This window comes from Lampris incognitus, chromosome 12, assembly GCF_029633865.1.
Source record: "Lampris incognitus isolate fLamInc1 chromosome 12, fLamInc1.hap2, whole genome shotgun sequence".
In the NCBI taxonomy this organism is placed as follows: domain Eukaryota; kingdom Metazoa; phylum Chordata; class Actinopteri; order Lampriformes; family Lampridae; genus Lampris; species Lampris incognitus.
Genome location: NC_079222.1, coordinates 35,085,324 through 35,106,697, shown reverse-complemented (window position 1 = coordinate 35,106,697; position 21,374 = coordinate 35,085,324). Strand labels below are relative to the sequence as shown.

The 21,374-nt window shown below is 44.4% G+C and overlaps 1 protein-coding gene across 2 annotated transcripts in view; it reads right to left on the bottom strand.

Moving 5' to 3' along the window:
- Nucleotides 1–21,374, bottom strand: part of pik3r1 (phosphoinositide-3-kinase, regulatory subunit 1 (alpha)) — a 53,682-nt gene that overhangs the window by 19,987 nt on the left and 12,321 nt on the right. For both annotated transcript variants that reach the window (XM_056290249.1, XM_056290250.1), the window contains exons 3-4: nucleotides 1,450–1,542; nucleotides 1,243–1,317 (exon numbers count right to left, since the gene is read on the bottom strand). In XM_056290249.1, coding sequence (XP_056146224.1) covers nucleotides 1,243–1,317; nucleotides 1,450–1,542 — 168 coding nt within the window. The remainder of the gene's footprint in view (nucleotides 1–1,242; nucleotides 1,318–1,449; nucleotides 1,543–21,374) is intronic.

Genomic DNA, 21,374 nt, shown 5'->3' with positions numbered 1-21,374 from the left:
ACGATGTGTTGTTTATAAAGGTGGTGATACCTGCAGTCAGTTCAGACTGATGAATTCACTTGGATGAGTGATGAAAAGTTTCTCCCAATAAACCCTGTGTCCAGATGAACTGATTCAACTTTCTGGGATTTCCTTACCTGGATTACTGAGCATAAATCAGGACATTCCAACAAATATATCTTCTTCTTCTTTCAGCTTGTTCCATGTTTCTCGGGGGCTGTCACAGCGGACTGTACAGTTTTCATCGGTACCCTGTGAGGGCACAGCATCAATGGTGGCCGTTGTTATCCCTGGCCTCAGCCAATCCCATATGGAGCCTCGACTGATCCGGTATGGTCTTGTCAAGCCGCATACTGATTTGGCAAAATTTTATGCCGGATGCCCTTCCTGACACAACCACTAACTCTATGGACGGGGGCGCATGTAAAGTGCTGGATGCCATCCCAGTATTCATGGACTTGGGAGTTAGAGGGTGCTTCACAAAAACGTGCTTCACAAAAAAAAATCTTAGCAGCCACCACTGATGAAAGGGAAGCAGCAACAGCATCCAAAAGGTACCACCTTGACAAGCCAAACAGGCAGATAAAGACTTAGAAGAAACCATTTCACATGCTAGTATACCCTCGAACCACCTCTCCCTTAATCCACCAACTATTTTGAATATCCTTCATCTTTATCCAGCAGTTATTCCAATCTTTAAACCATTCCACCATGCTTCTAGTCTTTCTCTCAGGCACTACCTACAATACCTGCACTCTCAATAGTCAATCACTTTCAACTAAAAATATTAATTATCAATCATTTAAGTTATGGTACATGTTAATTTTTGCCAGGCTTTATTCGAAAGGAGGCGTTCTCGAGCTGTATTTAAGCACGAGTATTGTCAGGAACAGATTATAGCACCTCATAGGACTCGCTTTTACCCAATTTGCCTTTTAATTTTTAAATGCTGAATGATTTTAGCCTTACAGTTAGGTCAGGTTAATCATTAATGCCAACAAACGACTGACCAGAGGAGGCGCTAGTGCAGTGGCCAGGACACACACCCACATCCAGCTTCCCACCGGCAGACACGGCAAGTTGTATGTGTAGGGATGCCCGACCAAGCCTGAGGTAACGCGGAGATTCGAACCGGCGGGCTCCGTGATGGTAGCCAGTTGAATAGACCGCCAAGCCAACCGGATGCCCATGGGCCTATGGGCCGTATTCGATCGACTCTTTACTGACAGAAAAGCTGCTTACCACAATCAAACCACTGTCTGACTTCCAGTCCTCCTCCAGCCGTAAATGTCCGATATAATGAAGGGTTATCCAGACCTTTCAAGAGAAGAAAAAAGAAGTGAAACATTAGCCATTACATCTGTCACTCGAGGCCGCACAAGGACTATCAGAGTTTATACCAGAAACAAAGTGAAAAGTGGTTAATGAGGTCCACTTTGTCCGGCTCACCTTTCCTCTCAATAGCTTCCAGTAGTCTAACCAGCATGGGCGGGGCAGTCTCTGGAGGGGCAAACTGCTCCGTCAGGTCCAGCAGAGAGAGGCCTGGGATAAAACAAAAGCACAGTTTTAGCCGGCATGCCTTACAAGGGGTCAAAATAGCTCACCAAATTTGCTAAGAGACTAGGGCTTTTTCTGGGGGGGAGTTGGTACAGGACAACGATTCAGAAACCGCTTTACACACGGCAATGGATATGCTGAACTTGAGAATAACGGATGAAATAATTTCTACCTACCCGCAATTCTACCATAAACTAAAGGGTCACAACACTGACCAAGAAAGAAATAAGCCGTTTTATAGTAGTGCTTCAATAAGGAATAAGAATCTACAAGTGTATGTCTGAAGTGCAGCATATCAATCTAAGCCTCCATACGAAAACGTGTTAATGCAACGAGTCTTTAAATACATTATTAAGTTTCCTTTATTAATCCCCTTGGGGGAATTCATTTACTGCAAATTAACCCATCACAGCAGTGATCTGTGTCGCTAGGAGCAGTGGGCTGCTGCCATCATGCTGCGCCCAGGGACCAAGTCCAGCTCTTTTCCCATTGCCTTGCTCAGGGGCATAGAGGCTAAATGAATAAACCCTAACATGCATGTTTCTTTTGAGGGCGTGGGAAACCGGAGCACCCGGAAAAAACCCCCACCACAGACACGGGGAGAACATGCAAACTCCACACAGAGGACGACCTGGGATGACCCCCCCCAAGGTTCGAACCCAGGACCTTCTTGCTGTGAGGTTACAGCGCTAACCACTGGGCCACCATGCCGCCTTTGAGCATAATACAAAAAAAAAAATGTTGGGCAATCACCAACTAAAATTTTTTCTCCAAAGTCCCAAAAGCATATTTTCTGCATTACAACTACACTTGTCACTTTCTAGATATTCTTCTGATTTATAATGTATGTGAGGTTATCATCTATATATGAAAACTACTCATTCATATGAATTGCGAACCAAGTCAAAAAAGCAAAGATTTTCTTCCAATACACCCTTTTAAGTTAAAAAGTAGAGCAAGTCTCCTATTCTCTATTTGAATAAATTAAGCACACGACTAATTTATGAGAAGTAAAGCAATTTCAGGGAATTATGAATTATCCATAATGAATAAATTCATGGGAAAACCAAAATGTGAGCCGGAGGCTAGGAGAGTAAAAATTGGACAGAAAAAACTCAGCATATTAAAAATGGATGTTTGAAACTTATGTTTTCTTTTTGTTTTCACAAACAAACAGGATTCAAGATTCAAGGTTGCTAGAGCATTGCATAGTAGGAAACAAAAAAATATTCCTATTCACACAGATTTGGCTGAATTTTGCCACTGCAATGTAGCAACACTGAGAAAAAAGTAAAAAAAAAACAAAAAAAACAAAACAGTAAAACTGAATCTATGGTAATTGCATTAGACTTAAAAAAAGAGCCACTTTTGAACAAGAAAATAAAAATAAAGCAATAATATATGGTCTAAGGCAGAGGTTCCCAAACTTTTCCATGCCAAGGCCCCCCAAAATAGCATTAGCTTCTGGCCAGGAATCCCCTTTTGTAAGATGTCTTTAAAAACCCATTGGAAATAAGGCAAATGGTAAAAATATATAAATAAACTTCTGAGTATATTTCCTTCCTTTATTAATGCAATAATAATTACGTTTGTATTTCACATCTTTAATCATTCCATTAGTTTCGATATTTCTGTTTTCCATTATAAGCGTTGTCATTTTTAGTTTAACAACATCGGTGTGTGTGTGTGTGTGTGTGTGTGTGTGTGTGTGTGTGTGTGTGTGTTCGTTCTTGTCTGGGACTGAGAGACAACATGCTAGCGGGAGGGGTGGGCTTATATATAACATACATAATATATAAAATGTATATATCATTATAAATTATATTTTATAATAATTTATTATTATATTATTATATTATATTTTATAATAATACACATAATTAATTCGATTTTATTTTTTAAAATTACTTTTGTAACATTTTCCCTCATCTCTGGTGAGGCCGCCCTGGCACCCCCTGGCAGTCCCTACTTTGAAAACCACTGGTCTAAGGCAAAGCCTGATGCCAACATTTTTGGCCTACTGGATACTAGTAGACCATTACATACCTGTATGTAAGGATGTGATTGTTAAAAACAGCTACCCCCACAGCTCAATCTCATTCACCTTTTGACTTTATAGGGAACATTAAGAGGGACAAAGACCACACAAGAAGTCTCTACACAACTGAGATTATCTTCATCTCCAGTCATTACTAGGGCTAGGAATCGTTAGCTAACTCCCGATTCAACACAATGTGCCGAATCGATACATGTCACAATTTCTTCTCAAATATCACTATATTACAAAGTCTGCAATCAAACATTCCAGTTTTCTAAGGCTCAATCCATCCTCATCCACAATAAAATGTGAAAGCTAATATAATCCAAAGAAAATGTACAACAAAATGCATTTATTTTAAAGGGAATAACAAATGCTTAAAACATTAGGCTACCTGAGTAAACATGCAATCAATTCAAATTCAAACATTCAGAGATGCAGAAATTCATACGTCAGACTTTTTTATAGCATCCATTAATTGTGCTTCAATATTGAATATCCTGTCTCCTTCCACTTCCGGTGTGGGAAGATGGCGGCATGAGTTCAAGTTTGCAGTGATCTCACCCGGTACCGTCCATGCAGTGTCTTTGTCCACGTCTGCATCTGAACTTGTCTTCGTTTGATGGCTGGGAGAGCTGGTGCTGGATCGGCTGGGAGAGCCTGGTCTGCTGCGTCCTGTGGGCCCAGGGACCGCGGCCCTGCCAGAAGAGGAAACACCGAGGCCAGTCTGACAGGATGCGGAGGCGGGGCAGGCTAAGCTAACTGTTAGCCCATGCAGACCGGCAGTTCCCATAATACTGAGGGTGGTCTGGCAGCAGCCTCGCCTGGCGTTGACTGTGTTTTTGGTGTCGTCGTGTGGAGTGCGAGGAGGTGTGTCGAAGGTGTCTGGCTAGGGAGAGCTGGCGTTGGATCAGCTGGGGGAGCCTGGTCTGCTGCCTCCAGTGGGCCCAAGGACCACGACCCTGCCTGGAGCTGTGCCCAAAAAGGAAACACTGAGGGCGGTCTGACAGGACGCGGAAGCGGGGCAGGCTAAGCTAACTGCTAGCCCATGCAGACCGGAAGGTGACATCCTGGCTGGCGTTCGCTCTCTTGGACAGTGAATTTTTTTTTCTTTTTTGTAGTTTTGTAGTTTTTGTAGTTTGGATATATGTGTTCTTGTAGGTTTTGGTTGTCTTTGTCTTGCACTGCTGCGGGCTGGGAGAAATGATATTTTGTCTCACTTCATGTACACAAGTGCATGAAGTGAAAGGACGAATAAATGTTCCTGATTCCTGAGTTATAGTTTAAGTTCCTGAGTTGCTCCTGCAGTGCATCAAAACATGAGTCTAGTTGTGATGGGCATACACATGGCATGAAGTGGCCGAAAATACAATAAATGTGAAAGAGAAGTGATTTCAAGGCTAACTCGACCCTTATTCCAAGCTTCAGAAAGAAACAGGCACAAGTGCAAAAGAGTGTCCAGAAACCAAAGGCTGACCTTACACAGCAGCATGATTTCAGCTCAGAATGCTGAGTTGTAGAATACATTAGCTTAATGTTGGACCACGGGGCAAAGCAAATAGTACGTGGTATGAGGTCAACCAGGTTTGAGGTTTTTTTTTTTCATTTATTATTTTTCTTCAGATCTGTATGTCCAGGTGTAGACATGAAAGGATGAAGGTGCTAAGGAGGGTTTTATTTTGATTTGCAAAAGCATATTTTGAAAAAGTACTTTCCTGAAAGAGCCAACTGTTTAAGCCTGAGTCTGCAATGACGAGGTACATGAATGGAGCCCTTCACTAGTTTTCTTTAATTTATCTCCAAAAATGTTTGCTTTTTTTTTTTGTGCAAAATCAAGCCCGAAAAAGCTATCTAATGAAGCCCTCAACACATCTGGTTGTTAGCTTTAACATACCCACTTCCACAAATGAGTGTTCAAACAGGTAATGAACCACTTTTTCCAATTCTGATGTGTCTGTGCCCAACGCTGCGCGCGGGCTGGCATTTGCATATGAGTCAAATTGATTACCAACGTTCCTCTGATCACTGAAAAAAAGCAGTCCTCCAAGTAGGACAACGGGTCATCTGGAAGACATTATTGGAACTGCAACGAGAGAAGGGGGTTTTCTCAGAAGCAATGAACTCCGAGACGGAACACCAAAGTTTCCCCAAATAGAGACGTAGACACGCAGCAGTGCTGCCATTGCACACCTACCAGGTGTAACCTTCCTCCCAGAAAAGATATCCAACACGGCTGCCCCTCTCCAGCCAACCTGCTTCTGAGAAACTAGCTTCACAACCGTCACTTAAAGTCATATTCCAACTTGCTCAAAGACCATATGCAAGAGAATTATAAAAAAAATGCAACTGATCAAATTAAGATAGATTGCATTTTCAAAGTTGAATATATTGGATTACGTATCATGTAATAATAATAATAATAATTTTTAATTTAAACATTTAAAAAATACTATCCATCCATCCATTCCATTTTTAATGGAATGGGTTGATAAATAATAATAATAATAATAATAATATAATAATGTAGTGAAACGTCATATGGTTATGTTGAAGTGTTATTACAATAAATATTTACACACGTTTATTTGTGTTCATTTACAATCAGTAAGTGAGGAAAGCTGCTTTAAGAAACTTTGTAATGGTTGTTTTACAAAAGATTTGCAGATAAAATCTGACAAGAACCTCAAAAGCAGATGATTTCCAATACCTTAGTGATATTCTGTCGACAACGGGACAACTCGGGTGTGTCAGAAGCACAGACTTGTGTTTATTTACTCTATACATAGCTGCCCCGTAGGTAACATGGGACATGCTTAGATAGAGTTGCTTCTGGGTACCGTTAAGCGACGTGATAGTTTCAGCGCCAATGGGACAGTGTCAGATGACAGACAAAATATGGCAAAAATGTTTCAAGCTATCGCTTGTGATTTCCAGGAGGCCTTGGCACATGATCAGTCAAACAGGCAACATTCTTCTAAAGGAAGCTCTTCATACCCGTGGGTAGCCAAAGGGAAACAAAAAAATAATAATGAAATGAGTGTAACAACATACCCAATATCAGTTTTAGGGTTTCCCTATTACATTGGGTATGAACAGATAGGCACCCGGGCATTCAGAGATATTGATCATACAACTATTGAAAGTATCTCCAAATGGCACGAGAAATTAGGATTCTTAGCGGGTGTCACTAGCAAACCTGAGTGCCTGACTGAGATCTAAGCTTACTACGGATCTGGAGTGTGTCATGTTTTTAAAGACACATTTCCACAGTAGCAGGAGGCTATATTCAGTGACTGAATGAAAGCCAAGTGTTTTGACTATTGAAATACACTGCAGAGTTGACAATGCACCAAGAAATTGGTCTTATTTTTACCGCAGTTGAGGCCGTGCACCGACCGGGACGGTAAGTTCAAATTTCATTTCAACACTAGACGTTGGTTGTCCGGGCAACATGAATAGGGAGTATAAGGTGGACAGGGGCCCCGTGAAACGTGTCTACACAAGCATTCACATTTGGCAGACCTTCTCATATTATCCCAGAAGGCCCCAACCAGTCAGTAGTCAGTCAACCGCAGGTGGAGGAAGTCAACGCAGCTGCCGCTAGTGCGGCTGTGGTGTGGGAGACAATCTCTCCAGTTCAGGCGGCCTGTCTGAACCGGCTGAACTACAGACTGTGGGCAGGACAAGCCAGGGGCACCATAGACACACTAAAGATAGCACATACTCCAGTTAAATTTAGAGGGACTGCCCGAGTAACCAGCATTTCCAGAGGTTACTCCATATCTTCTTGCAGGAGAAAAGTCTAGCTGAAGTGTGCAAGTTAAAACTGACATCCAATGTGAGAAGAAGCGTAAATCACACATGACGGTACAAGGTGAAAGTGCATGCAATGCTTACACAGGGATGTGCAATAAGAGCAAAATACATCGCTACATTTCTAACAATTTGATAACCGTGATTTGCTTTACAATAGTTTTCCTTTTGTCTATATGAGAGTAGTTTGCAAGTTACTAACAGGTCCCACCCTTCTTGATGGTGCGGCGCTCACAGGGTTAAACACTGCAGCATCTAGTTGTGATCTTTTGCTTTTTTTTCCTGTCAAGTGCTTCTGGGAAATGACTATGCTAGATGTAACTAGACAAAAAGCAGTTTGGCTTTTTGGCTGTTCTCAATTTCCTGTAAAACGTCATGCCACTATATTTCAAGCTTTCAACGTGAATTCTGAGGGCTTCTTTTGAGAGTGAGAACACCTTTTGTTGTGTATAACTCACAATTAAACAAGTCTTACCTTTGTAATTTATAAAAACAGTGCTGTAATACTGCTAAATTACATTTTGGTAGCACCACCATCCCCCATTGCCATGCTAAATAAAGCTCGTTGTGTGCAAAACTAGCACACACACACACACACAAAAAAAATGCAACATCACTTCTCTCCACGTAGTAGTATAAGGTTTTCAACAACAGTGAAAGGTAAACATCATAGTCACAAATATCCAATCTGGTTTAGGCTTTTTAGAGAACTACAACTGGTCAAATGTATTCGTGAGGAACGGGTTCGGCAGGAAAGTTACACAGAACATCAGATTTAAGCAACAAATGTGAATCAAGTATGGACTGTAAGGTACTACTGTATCATAATTAAGGCTAACCATAATGACTGCTAAAGACACTATGGGCCAGTGACCATTACTGACCTGAATTGGACTTTAGGAACAACTTTGGTTCACAACTCCAAATAAAAATGATTCATTCTTCTTCTTCTTAGTAGCCGAATAGGGGATATATCTTATCTGGCCTATGATTTTCAAATTACCTTAGTGGCATACAAACTTGGTATGCAGTGCACTAACCAAGCATGAGAAAGCTCTGAAGCTTGAGATGACGGTGGCTCAGATAGCTTTGGAAAGGAGACAAACGTCTCCTCCTGGAGGTGGAAACACGAACTGCAAGAGCTTAACGGCAACCAATGTGGGGACTGTTGCTACTGCTTGACAATTAGCCCCACAAAGAGGAGAACAGGAACGACTCATATAATCTAAAACAGCCCGTAAATTCTGAGGGAGAACCTCAGAGGCAGAACAAGCCAACAATAACCTGGAAATCAATGTGTGCATAAACTCTAACGTAGGCAGTAATTTCAGCTTGAGACCACCTTTGCATACCACCCCTGTTTAGATAGATAGAGCCTCTAAAAATGTCAAAATAATATGTAGTACGACAAATGGCAGAAGCAGGAGCTGTAATACCTACTTAATTACTGCAATTCTACTGAGAAGGCATCATACCTACTGTCTGACTCTGGATCCATGGATAAGATATAACTTGAGAAGAAATATGCCTAGCAGAGAGACAAGAGTAATGGCCATGTGTTAAGGTATTACCACGGTTTTATAATCTGTCTGGGCCGCAAAGCCATACCCCCACAACGTGCAGCTTTCACACAACTAACTGCTAATTGGTGCACTTAATTGCTCTCCCTCGGCCAACCCCCCCCCCCATATATATTATTTTTTTACATTTACCTCTCTTTATTCTTATCCTCCTCCCATACTTTACCCCTCTATCTGTTTCTCCGTACTTCGCTCCGTCTTAATCCTGCAGGCAGACAAGTTGCGCCTCCAGTAAAGAAGATTTGCCAATTCCGACTCCAGTCTCGAGATGATCCGAGCCATGAACACACACGTGCATGTTCGCACGCACCCAGCCCCATAAAGTAGTCTCGGCTGGAGTTGTACAGACAATGAAGTTTGCCGGGCACTTAAAAGAGAAGTTACAATTATAATGTGGGCGCATTTTAATGAGCCCCTTAAATTCAGCTCTATGCCCGCCCACGTTTCCGAATTAAAGATTTTGTGAGAAAAAAATAATGATACATATCATGAGCAGCTAAAATTTTAGGGCACTGATATGTCAGAAAAAAACTCGGATAGCTTCACCCGTCTTGTTTCCCCGAGACCTCATTAAAACATCAGGCATCATTTAGAATCGTACAGACCCAAAAAAACACTGACGGCTGCAGTAGGGAGAATCTTACCACTATACTTAATGACCTCGTTGGGCTTCAGCACAGTCCATAGGGGCAATGTTTAAGCCTTCAAGAACAATGATAGACCAAACATCTGCATTTGTGAGACTATAGGGTCCTATAGCACATCAGTGCCAGCTTTACAGCTGCATGCTTCCAGAGCAAACAACAAACTAATGGCACGGATGTAGCAGGGATAATATCTCTGCAGAAGTGAAAAATAATCACTTGATGCAAACCCCCTAGGCGGGTCCGGGGGTATGCCCACCCAGGAAGAAAAAAAATGAAATAACAGCTTTAATATGTGGATTTACGGTCGATTGTAGCATGAGGATATGGGCAAAAACTCACCCTAGAGTTCATGTACTCTTACTGCCACAAAAGCAATGTAAGAGGGATGCCAGTTCAGGGCACTTAAAAAAAGAAGTGTATATATATATTTAAAAAAAAGTACACAGTCAATAGAGTGCAGAGCTGCGTCAAAAAATGCATTAAAGTGCGTTGCATCCACTATATAATAAAGTTCATCAAACAAAGCAAAACAAAAACACAATATGCACAACAACTGACAAATCAAATGGAAAATGCAGCTTATGTTGTATTTTGGTAGAGAGAGAGAGGGGGGGGAGAGGGAAGGAGGGAGAGAGACTGTCCTTATTCTTGTTGGCCTGTACTAGAGTCTCAAGCACCCACTTTCTCCATTTTGCAGCGTGCTTGAGCCTGGCCCTTTCTTCCTTCTCAGCTGTAGCCATCTTGCTCTCCTAAGCGCTGCCTGAAGGACAGCAGCAATATTCATGGTGCCTTCTTTCCGCTTGCATAAGATCCCTCTGCTGCTGGGCACTGTCGGTGGTTCCTGCAGACTGAATGCTTCGTCAGACCCTTGCTAACATTAGCTTAGCATTAAGGAAATGGAACCATCGGGGGCTAACGTTAACATTAAATTGGCCCTTTCACTGAGGAGCTCAAGTTATGCTGTAACTGTCGGCAAATCGGTTACCACCTAACGTTACATCCATTTGTGATGGCTGGCGTTGGCTACATCAGAACAACTCAACCGTATCAGGCTATTTAAGTCCCAAGCCAGTTAAGGTTATCATAATGCTACTGTATGGGCAGCACGGTGGCGCAGTGGTTAGCGCGGTCGCCTCACAGCAAGAAGGTCCTGGGTTCGAGCCCCGGGGCTGTCCAACCTTGGGGGTCGTCCCGGGTCGTCCTCTGTGTGGAGTTTGCATGTTCTCCCCGTGTCTGCGTGGGTTTCCTCCGGATGCCCTGATTTCCTCCCACAGTCCAAAGACCTGTAGGTCAGGTGAATCGGCCGTACTAAACTGTCCCTAGGTGTGTGTGTGGGCCCTGTGATGGCCTGGCGGCCTGTCCAGGGTGGGATAGGTTCCAGCATCCCCGCGACCCTGACAGCAGGATAAGCGGTTTGGATAATGGATGGATGGATAATGCTACTGTAAGAGATTCTTGGCTTAAGGCAGGGGGCGGTCAAAAACTGACCTCCCACAGATGGCCCTCTTAAGTCGTCCCTCTTCTCAGGTGTGCTGCACGTGCCGAACACAGAAGCCAGCAGCTTCTTCAGCTCAGAAGCCATGGCTTTCATTTCGGTTCCTGTGACCGTCCTCGCAGACCCAGAACCCCCTACGCCCCCCCCCGCCCCCCAACAAATAAAAAAAAACTCATTGGATTCAAAATGGCGACTTTCCCCGAAAGGTGACAAGTTCGCATCCTTACATGTTTCAGAAGGATACACGTCACGGTTTTTGAAGGCGTGAACGTTTGCACCTTTTGACTGTGTCGAGAGCCGGGCGAGAAGATTCAGCAAAGTGGCGTTTCTCGATGCTTAAGTAATTAATGGGTGACTTTCCGTTTCTCTCTCAGCGATTCTAAATGGCGCCTGGCGACGTTGTAACGAGCCTACGTTCCAAAGAGCGAACGTGTCCTTCGAGCGATGAGGTGACTCGCCACGCGGGATTAACGCCTGCCAAATTAAACTGCCAAATTAGCCTAATCTGAAGGTTTACACAGCGCGGTAGGAGCCCTGATAACGCAGCACATGGCGAGACAGCGGTCATTGGCTCGCCATTCGCCCAGCATCCATTTATTGTCCTGTTGCATTGTGCTCCAAAATTACAGCAATCAGCACTTAGTACAATACCGGTTCATCACAATGCTACAATGCTACGAATCAGTCTAGCGTGCAGTCCCACCCCCACCCCTACCCCCCACGCCCCATTCAGGGGAGAAGCACTATAACATTCCCGACGCCAGCTGCCTTTACTGACGCTGAGATTCAATTCAAGAGAAACTTATTCTAACGCCTCAACGTGATGCCCACTCTTTGTTCATTCTATAGGTTCGGTGATCCGCCATGGCCCGTTAAGGTTACTGAAGACTACCTAAAGCGGGACTCAAACACACATTCTGTGACATTGTTGCAATGAAACTGCCAGCGTCACTGCTGTTTTTCTTCATTGACACACACACACACACACACACACACACACACATATATATATATATATATATATAGTCCCCCCTTTTTATCCCCAATTGTATCCAGCCAATTTACCCCACTCTTCCAAGCCGATCCATGGAGGGCTGCAGACTGCCACATGCCTCCTCCGATACATGTGTGGAGTCCCCAGCCGCTTCTTTTCCCCTGACAGTGAGGAGTTTCGCCAGGGGGACGTAGCACGTGCGAAGATCACGCTATTCCCCACAGTCCCCCCCCCCGCACAGGCGCCCCTACCGACCAGAGGAGGCATTACACGGCCAATTGTGTCCTTAAGGGACGCCCAAGCCAGAGGTAATACGGGGATTCGAACCGGCGATCCCCGTGTTGGTAGGCGATAGACCGCTACGCTACCCAGATGCCACAACACATACACATTGGTTATGGATAGACTGTGTCATGACAGTGCCTTCCGTCTTGCTCCCTGCTCATGTACGACTTCCGCTTTATTGCGGACTCTAACCCCAACATCAAGCTTTTATCACTCACTTTCGCGCCCTTGACTTGCTCCACATTGCTGCACCAGACAGCTGCCTTTGGGTCTCATACGTTGAGAGAAGCTCTCTAACCCCTAATCTACACCGGACGGGGTTTTTTTTTTTTTTAGACGCTGACGAAGCCGAGGAATGTAGTCAATCCTGCAATCTAGTCCAGCCGCACTGGTGGCGTGAGACGTGCACAAGACGTCCAATCACGTTTTATTGTTCCGTTCAATGTATGCCTAAGGCCTCTGTTTTTCACTGCGTGCCATCCATACAGAATCCAAGCCGCTGAGCCCAACTGGGGTCACGGGATGCTGGAGCCTATCCCGGCAGTCATTGGGCAGCAGGCGGGGAGACACCCCGGACAGGCCGCCAGTCCATCACAGGGCAGACAAACACACCTAGGGACAGTTTAGTACAGCTGAGTCACCTGACCTACATGTCTTTGGACTGTGGGAGGAAACCGGAGCATCCGGAGAAAGCCCACGCGGACACGGGGAGAACATGCAAAGTCCACACAGAGGACGACCCGGGACTACCCCCAGGGTTGGACTACCCCGGGGCTCGAACCCATGACCTTCTCGCAGCGAGGCGACCGTGCTAACCGCAGCGCCACCGTGCCGCCCACACGGTATCATTATGATAACCTTTATTGGCTCGGGGCTGTTAAAAAGCCTGATAAGGTGGCGTTGTTTTGCTTCTTGCTGTGAGCTTAGTTATCACTTAATTTATTTATGAGATGATTTATGGCTTTATTTATTTATTATTTATTCATTTATGAGAGAACTATCAAAACACAAATCATCCAGTGAGCAAAAGTATCCCTTTAAAGTAGCAAAAATGTTCCCAGGGAAATGGCTTAGAAGAATAGCAACTCCTGCTGACCTATTTGTACAGTGACTTTATGTGAAAAATTCATCTTCATGACAAATGTCACTTTGACAAATGTATTTATGTTCACGCAGTTATTTTCATGAGGGGGGAAAAAAAAGATAAGGACAAATAGGTTGGGGACTATAGAAAAAAGTTTGGGTCTTTAGCCCAACAGCCCAGACCTCGTCCCGCTCACGTATATGGTCCACCGGGTCAACATTGTGTATTTGTCCGAGGAATGAGACAACACAAAGTCTCAAAAGGAACTGAAAGTGATGTGGCTGTTTATCTCATTCGCGGTCACAAAGTAAACAACGTTTACGAAGTCTGCCAAAACATCAACAGAAGTGGGGCAGACGGCCTCCGTGTGCATGGCTTGCAGATTTCACCTTTAACCATCTTAAGCAGTTTGTATCACTGGTCAACACAGGTTTTCTTGCATGGGGTTTTTCATCGGATTCTAGCTAACTTTTGGGTGCTGAATCCAAATCTGGCATTAGTTTCTGCCTATCACATCAGGTTTTTGAACTATGAGAAATCATTATTTTAGAGAAAACAGCAATTTTACACTCGAAGTTAAAAAAAACGCCGTTGCATTAGAAGATCGATAGATGCCAAAATGATTACAATGAGTAAATAAACACTCAGCCTAGCACGAGATTACTTAGGAAATGAACAGGGGTCATTTTTATCCCCACCAAGATTGCCAGACTAGATGGTCAACTTTTGTAAAATCCTGAGTAAGGAGCATGCAGATAGCACAAAATCATGACGTCACAGAGCAAATCTGAGCTCAGATTTGGATTCAGCAGCCCAAAATTAGCCAGAAACAGTTTCCAAAGTCCATGCAAGAAAAAAACTATATTTTTGTAGACCAGTGATAATTAATCTTAAGTGAGTCAAGGATTAAAAACAAAACAAGATGACCAAAAGAAATTTCGCATCAGATCGTTTACCGGGGATGTCCGGCAACGCTGCGAGACCGACAGACCAGAGCGGATCATGCGGATCATCGTTAAAGGGACCCTACACTGATTTTCATCCATATCTGCATCAAGTAGTCCCAGAGGTTCCAAGTCTGCTGTCATGCCCGGTGGGCTTGAGCCATCACGATTATGACCTGATTTACGTGATGTGGTCACGATCTGATAGAACCCTAACCCTAACCCTAACCCAACTCTAACCGTAACCCTAACCCAACTCTAACCCTAACCCTAACCCTAACCTTCGTGACCACATCACGTAAATCAGGTCATAATCGTGATGGTATCACGATCGAAAGTCCATGCGACTGGGTAGACAGATCACATATCGAAAATTCAAAGGGTGGGCGACGGCTGGTTTTTCCTACACCATCATTAATGCGATGTTAACTAACAATCAAAATGAAGATGTTATCAAAGAATAATCTCTACAATCTAGTGTGCATTTAGAGAGGTTGCAACTAGTGAATTTAAATCCTTAATTACAAACCAATTTGCCATGGCTTTTGCACGAGTGTTCACCAAAACTTCGCTCTGGGCCCAGTAAGGGTAGTTAACATTATGGATATGATTTGGATTGTGATAGTAAAGATGGCGGCGGCACGGTGGCGCAGTGGTTAGTGCAGTCGCCTCACAGCAAGAAGGTCCTGGGTTCGAGCCCCGGGGTGTGACGGACTGGCGGTCTGTCCAGGGCGTCTCCCCGCCTGCCGCCCAGTGACTGCTGGGATAGGCTCCCGCATTCCGCGACCCTGAGTTGGATAATGGATGGATGGATGGATATTAAAGATAATAATGTTAAACGGATGCTGTGATATTGTCAGACCAAGCACAGTCACACGGACTTTTAAAAGGGAGCCGTCGTTTGACTAGGAGACATTGATGTTAAATAGATTTTTTTCTTTTAATGTTTAAATATTTGAAATAAAAAGTTCACACTTTTTTTATCAAATATTTATTCATGCAACTTTAAATTGACTGACAGCTTTGCAGCCTCGGAGGGATGGTGAGGTCTGCGTGTCCTTCACAGGCTCACATCTTTTACACAGCCCGCAGACAGGCTCACTTTTGGCATATGGGTTAATCCCGCAACATTCCCCAAATACGAGATGTTACGTTTTTCCATGCTGGAATTTCACTGGCGTGCTGTGACGTAACTCCCCCCCCCCAACCCCTCCTACTCCCGCCGTCCCTGGCCATTGGCTAGCCTATCGGCGATTCCAAGTAGCCATGATTGGAGGATATGGAAGTAAAAAGGATCACCCAGCCCCAACGTCCGGCAGACCTTGCTATGTGTCCTGCACTGCCATAGCCACGTGCAGAATCCTCACTTAAAAGCTACTGCTGAGAAATGGAGAGGTAAGCCTCCATTTTGATTTTCGGTCAAAAGGTGGTGAGTCCTGTGTCTTCTGGAAAGGCGCAGCAGCCATATTTATGGCAATATCCTTGGCTGATGTACCCAACATCTCTTGAACAGCAAAGGGATCTCTACATGTCTCCGCAAGACCTCTTTGATGGATCACGTTTTGGAATCAGGAACCAGGAGCACTTTTTTTGTCATTTCATTTCATGTACTTCCATTCAACCCCTCCCCCCCAGCATTGAAACACAACGACAAAAACACATCCAAAAACGACAAGAACCTCAAGAACACACATATCCAAACTGACGCATATATCCAAACTAAACAAGCAAATGTAAAAAATAACTGTCCAAGGGAACGAACACCAGCCAGGATGACTGTGGGAACTACCGGTCTGCATGGGCTAGCAGTTAGCTTAGCCTGCCCCGCTTCTGTGTCCTGCCAGACTGCCCTGTGCGTCCTCCTCGGGTGCAGCTCCAGGCAGGGGCCGTGGTCCTTGGGCCCACTGGACGCAGCAGACCAGGCTCCCCCAGCCGATCCAGCGCCAGCTCTCCCAGCCAGACACCGTCGACACACCTCATCACACTCCACACGATGACACCAAAAACACCACAGTCAACGTCAGGCGAGGGGCTGCCGCCAGACCACCCTTGGTGTTATCGGAACTGCCGGTCTGCATGGGCTAGCAGTTAGCTTAGCCTGCCCCACTTCTGTGTCCTGCCAGACTGCCCTATGCTTACGCCTCGGTTGGAACTCCAGGCAGGGCCGTGGTCCCTGGGCCCACAGGGCGCGGCAGACCAAGCTCTCAACAAAACTTGAAAAGCAGACATGGACAAAGACACTGCATGGACAGCACTGGGTGAGGCCGCTGCGAACATGCATTCGCACCACCATCCTCCCACACCGGTACCGGGTGAGGCCGCTGCAAACGTGAATTCGCGCCGCCATCTTCCCACACCGGAAGCGGGGCGTGCTTAAATGCTGAAGACTCTAACATATAGCCATACTTGTAAGAACTTGGATACAGCGCCAAAGAAATCCAACATAGGGAGGCAGAGGGCGCTGCAGTGACTGTACAGAGAGCTACAGTGAGCTGGAGGAGCCAGTAGGCAGACCTGCAGAGAGCCTTCAGTGACTGGTGGTGTTTGTGTACAAAGTGTCCTTTCATGCCACGAGAAACCCTGTGTTCTTGTGTTTCATCATTAAATGAATAAATCGTAGCAATGACGGGGGAGAGCCATGGTTGTATGCTACTGTTTTTAGACAGAGCGAGAGCGAGAGAGAGAGAGAGAGAGAGAGAGAGAGAGAGAGAGAGAGAGAGAGAGAGAGAGAGAGAGAGAGAGAGTATTAAAGGCATCACAGCTGTAATGGCATGTCTAGAGGGTTGTGTTCTTGTGTAATTCTTCCTGTTACACGTAGTAACTGTGGGACAGGCTCTCTGAACAGGAAAAGACCATTTTCTCCATATCCACCATATCGGTTCGAGTTTCAGTCAAGTTCCATCAGCACTCACTGGATGTGCACATTCTGAGTGGCAAAACTTTCTTTTACTAGACTAATTTCAATTTTGACACTTCCCATTTTGGATTCTTAAAATGAAAATCTTAAACCAGCAGCATTCAAATATAATAAATATACATTTATAAGTATATATATTTATAATAATGGAGACACACATACAAACATAGGCTGTGAGCCAAAACATTATGACCACATGCCTAATATGCTGTTGGTCCTCCATGTGCTGCCAAAACCGCACCAGTCCGCCAAGGCATGGCCTCTACAAGACCCCTGAAGGTGTAATGTGGTATATGGCACCAAAACACTAGAAACAGATCCTTCAGGTCCTGTAAGTTGCGAGGCGGAGCCACTGTGGACCGGACTTGTCAGTCCAGCACAGATGGTCAATTGGATTGAGATCTGGAGAATTTGTAGGCCAGGGCAACACCTTGAACACTTCATCATGTTCCTCAAACCGTTCCCGAACAATGGGTGCAGTGTGGCAGGGTGTAATATCCTGCTAGAAGAGACCACTGCCATCAGGGAATACCACTGCCATGAAGTGGAGTACCTGGTCTGCAATTATGTTTAGGTACAGTGCTGCACAAAAGTATTCAACCCCCTTGACCGTCATCACTAATTTATGGATTATAAAATATATTCACACATCTGTTCCTGAACAATATCATTTTTGTCAACCCATAAGCTTTAACAGCGTGTTCCCAAAGCCAAAATATGTTATGTCTCGCTGACTTTTCATTAATAAATCCAAAACTGAAATACAGCGCTTGCAGGTATTCAACCCCTTGTGCCCTGAAAGCTCCAATTTTACACAAACGACAAATTATCCCAAAAACAAACGCTGGTAAACACAATTGGACGCAATTGGTGTGCACCTAGCCGGGCGTGAACTCCCATCAGAGAAGGAAGACAAAGGGGACAAAGGGATGAAAACGCAGAAGGCGGGAAAGGGATACAAAACAATATCCAAGTGTGTGGATGTCCCACGGCACACTGTCGGATCCGCTGTCAGAAAGTGGAAGCTGTATCACACCACCCGGACGCTTTGTAGGACAGGCCGTCCCTCAGAGCCAAGGGTCCGAGCAAGACGTGGGCTGGTGAGGAAAGCCACAGATGAGCCTGCAATCACTTTTGAAGGAGCTCCAGAGGTCAGTGGCTGAAACTGCAGTAAATGTGCATGAGTCAACCATGTCACGGGCTCCCCATAAATCTGTGGCCTGTATGGGAGGGTGGCAAGAAAGAAGCCGTCGCTCAAAAACATCCCACAACACTAGCATGGAGGCACTGACAACGGTACAGCTTACACAACAATGCATTCTGGTACGTGTAGGTGCGGTGGCCAAGACGCTGTGAGCAGGAAAACACTGGTTTCTCTGTCACTATGGTATGCAGTGAGGGTTTTATTGCTTCAATCACCTACATTACTCATCAGCACTGACTGCACATGTCCAAAGCCACGGCTGATATTTTCCTGATCATCTCCTGTACTTTGCTATTGTTCTTTCTGAGTGTGGGCCTCCACAACATTGTTGTCTTTACTAGGGGTGGTTGTGGGTCTGGGCGGTTTCATGCTTGTTTAGCACTAAAATTAGAGAGTAAAGTACTTGAAAAAGGTACCACTGGGTACTGGTACCAAAGCCCAGGTACCGGTACCAGTATCGCTTTAGATGTGAATGATGCTCAACCCTAAACATACATGCAGTGTATGAACACGACAGTTTACGAAATAATGTTTTAGGCCTATTCTGTCATTTTCAAAGTGTGAGCAAACTCCTACTTGCTTGAGTAGCCATAGTTACACAAAGAAAGAAAGGAAGACGCTTTATTTTGTCATTGTACAGTTGTTCAGTAACAATGATTTTTTTTTCTGCATTCAACCCATCATATTGTACAGGAGCAGTGGGAAGCTGTGGTGAAGCGCCCAGGCACCAGCTCCAGTTCTTTTTCCTGTTGCCTTGCTCAGGGGCACAGGCAGGAGTATCGACCCTAACATGCATGTCTTTTTGATGGTGGGGGGAAACCGGAGCACCCAGAGGAAACCCACGCGGACACGGGGAGGACATGCAAACTCCACACAGAAAGGACCTGGGACGGCCTGGGGTTCGAACCCAGGACCTTCTTGCTGCGAAGCAACAGCGCTAACCACTGGGTCAACATGCTGCCCCCGAGGCAACTCCACCAGGAGGAGGAAGGAAAGCGGTAAACGACATCATCGTCATCATTTGTTTCAATTCTCAGCAGTTCGAAAAGGAGTAGGCGGAAGTTTAAAACTGTTCTAGTCCTACTCCCTGTTTCTATTTTAATATTTCAACAATGAACTGCCTGATTTAAATTAAAAATCAATCATCTACCACCAGTGACCATGACGTCTAGTAAATCAAACAAAGATCGTTCATTCAACAGAACAAGGACAAAGGAATCAAAGCAAGTGCAGAGCAAACATTTAAACAACTCAAGAGCAACTCAAACACGATGTCACATCTCCATCCCATATCTGTTCAACACATCATTTTTAAAGAGTCTTCTAAATTTGATTATTGTTTCACATGTTTTCATTTCATCACTGCAATTGTTCCATATATTGACTCCTTTGGTCGTGACACAATGATGTTTTGCATTTGTCCTTAAATGTACATAATTACTTGTCATAATTACTTTCCCTCAACTGGACACTGTTGGGTACTTTATGACTTAAAGTCCACCAGATCTTTGAATTTTAGTGTTTTTCATTTTATAAAGAGTTGGTTTGTTGGTTCTCTGTAATTGGCTTTGTCTACTGTCCTTATGGCTCTTTTTTTTTTAATAATGAAGACTAAATCAGTGTTGGTTTTATATGTGTACCCCCACACTTCCACAGAAGGGTACCAGCAAGAGTTAAAGGGAAGGTTTACAAGATGGTGGTGAGACCAGCTATGTTATATGGTTTGGAGACAGTGGCACTGACAAAAAGACAGGAGATGGAGCTGGAGGTGGCAGAGCTGAAGATGCTAAGATTTGCATTGGGAGTGATGAAGAAGGACAGGGTTAGGAACGATTATATTAGAGGGACAGCTCAGGTTGGACGGGTTGGGGACAAAGCAAGAGAGGCAAGAATGAGATGGTTTGGACATGTGTGGAGGAGAGATGCTGAGTATATTGGGAGAAGGATGCTGAATATGGAGCTGCCAGTGAAGAGGGAAAGAGGAAGGCCAAAGAGGAGGTATATGGATGTGGTGAGGGAGGACATGCAGGTGGCTGGTGTGACAGAGGAAGATGCAGAGGACAGGAAGACATGGAAATGGATGATCCGCTGTGGCGACCCTTAACGGGAGCAGCCGAAAGTAATAGTAGTAGTAGTAGTTGATGAGCTGAAAAATATTACAGCTATGGTAAAAAAAAGTCCCATTACAACCATATAGCTCCTATCAAAATAAATAAATAAAGACATAACACAGGGGTGGTGGTTGATAATGGGAGTGGGTGGAGGCATAGATAAAACTTGGCTCTAGACTTGAAAGCCAAATTACTTCAAATCAAAACACTCCACACTGCAGTTTAAGATAATCCCTAAGCATGATGATAGAGCACCTCCAGCTCACGTTCACAAATAAGCCCAACACGTGAAAATGAAGGTTTCCATATAAATTACAGCTTAGTCTGTGTGCGAATGAGATTCAAGATGATTTAGAAACAGTAGCCCCAAACACTAAATGCCCAATTCGGAGATTTTTTTTTCTAAACATGTGCTGTCGGCAGGCTTGGCATACAGCAAAGGTTTTTCTTTATACAGTATATTTGATCAGCTACACAACCGATCAGCCTCGCCTCTTCTCCGAGAGGGGGACAATCACCACAAGTGAAACAAGGAAACTTAGAAATGAAAAAATGACAATATGTATCTTGCAAGACAGACAGCAATAAACACTAACATGTGTTCAGCAAAACATAGCTAAATTGATCTTATCGATATAAGTTTAGGATAACAGTTATAGCGATAAAGGAGGTGATAGAAAAAAAAAGGATAAAAGGAAAGAAAGG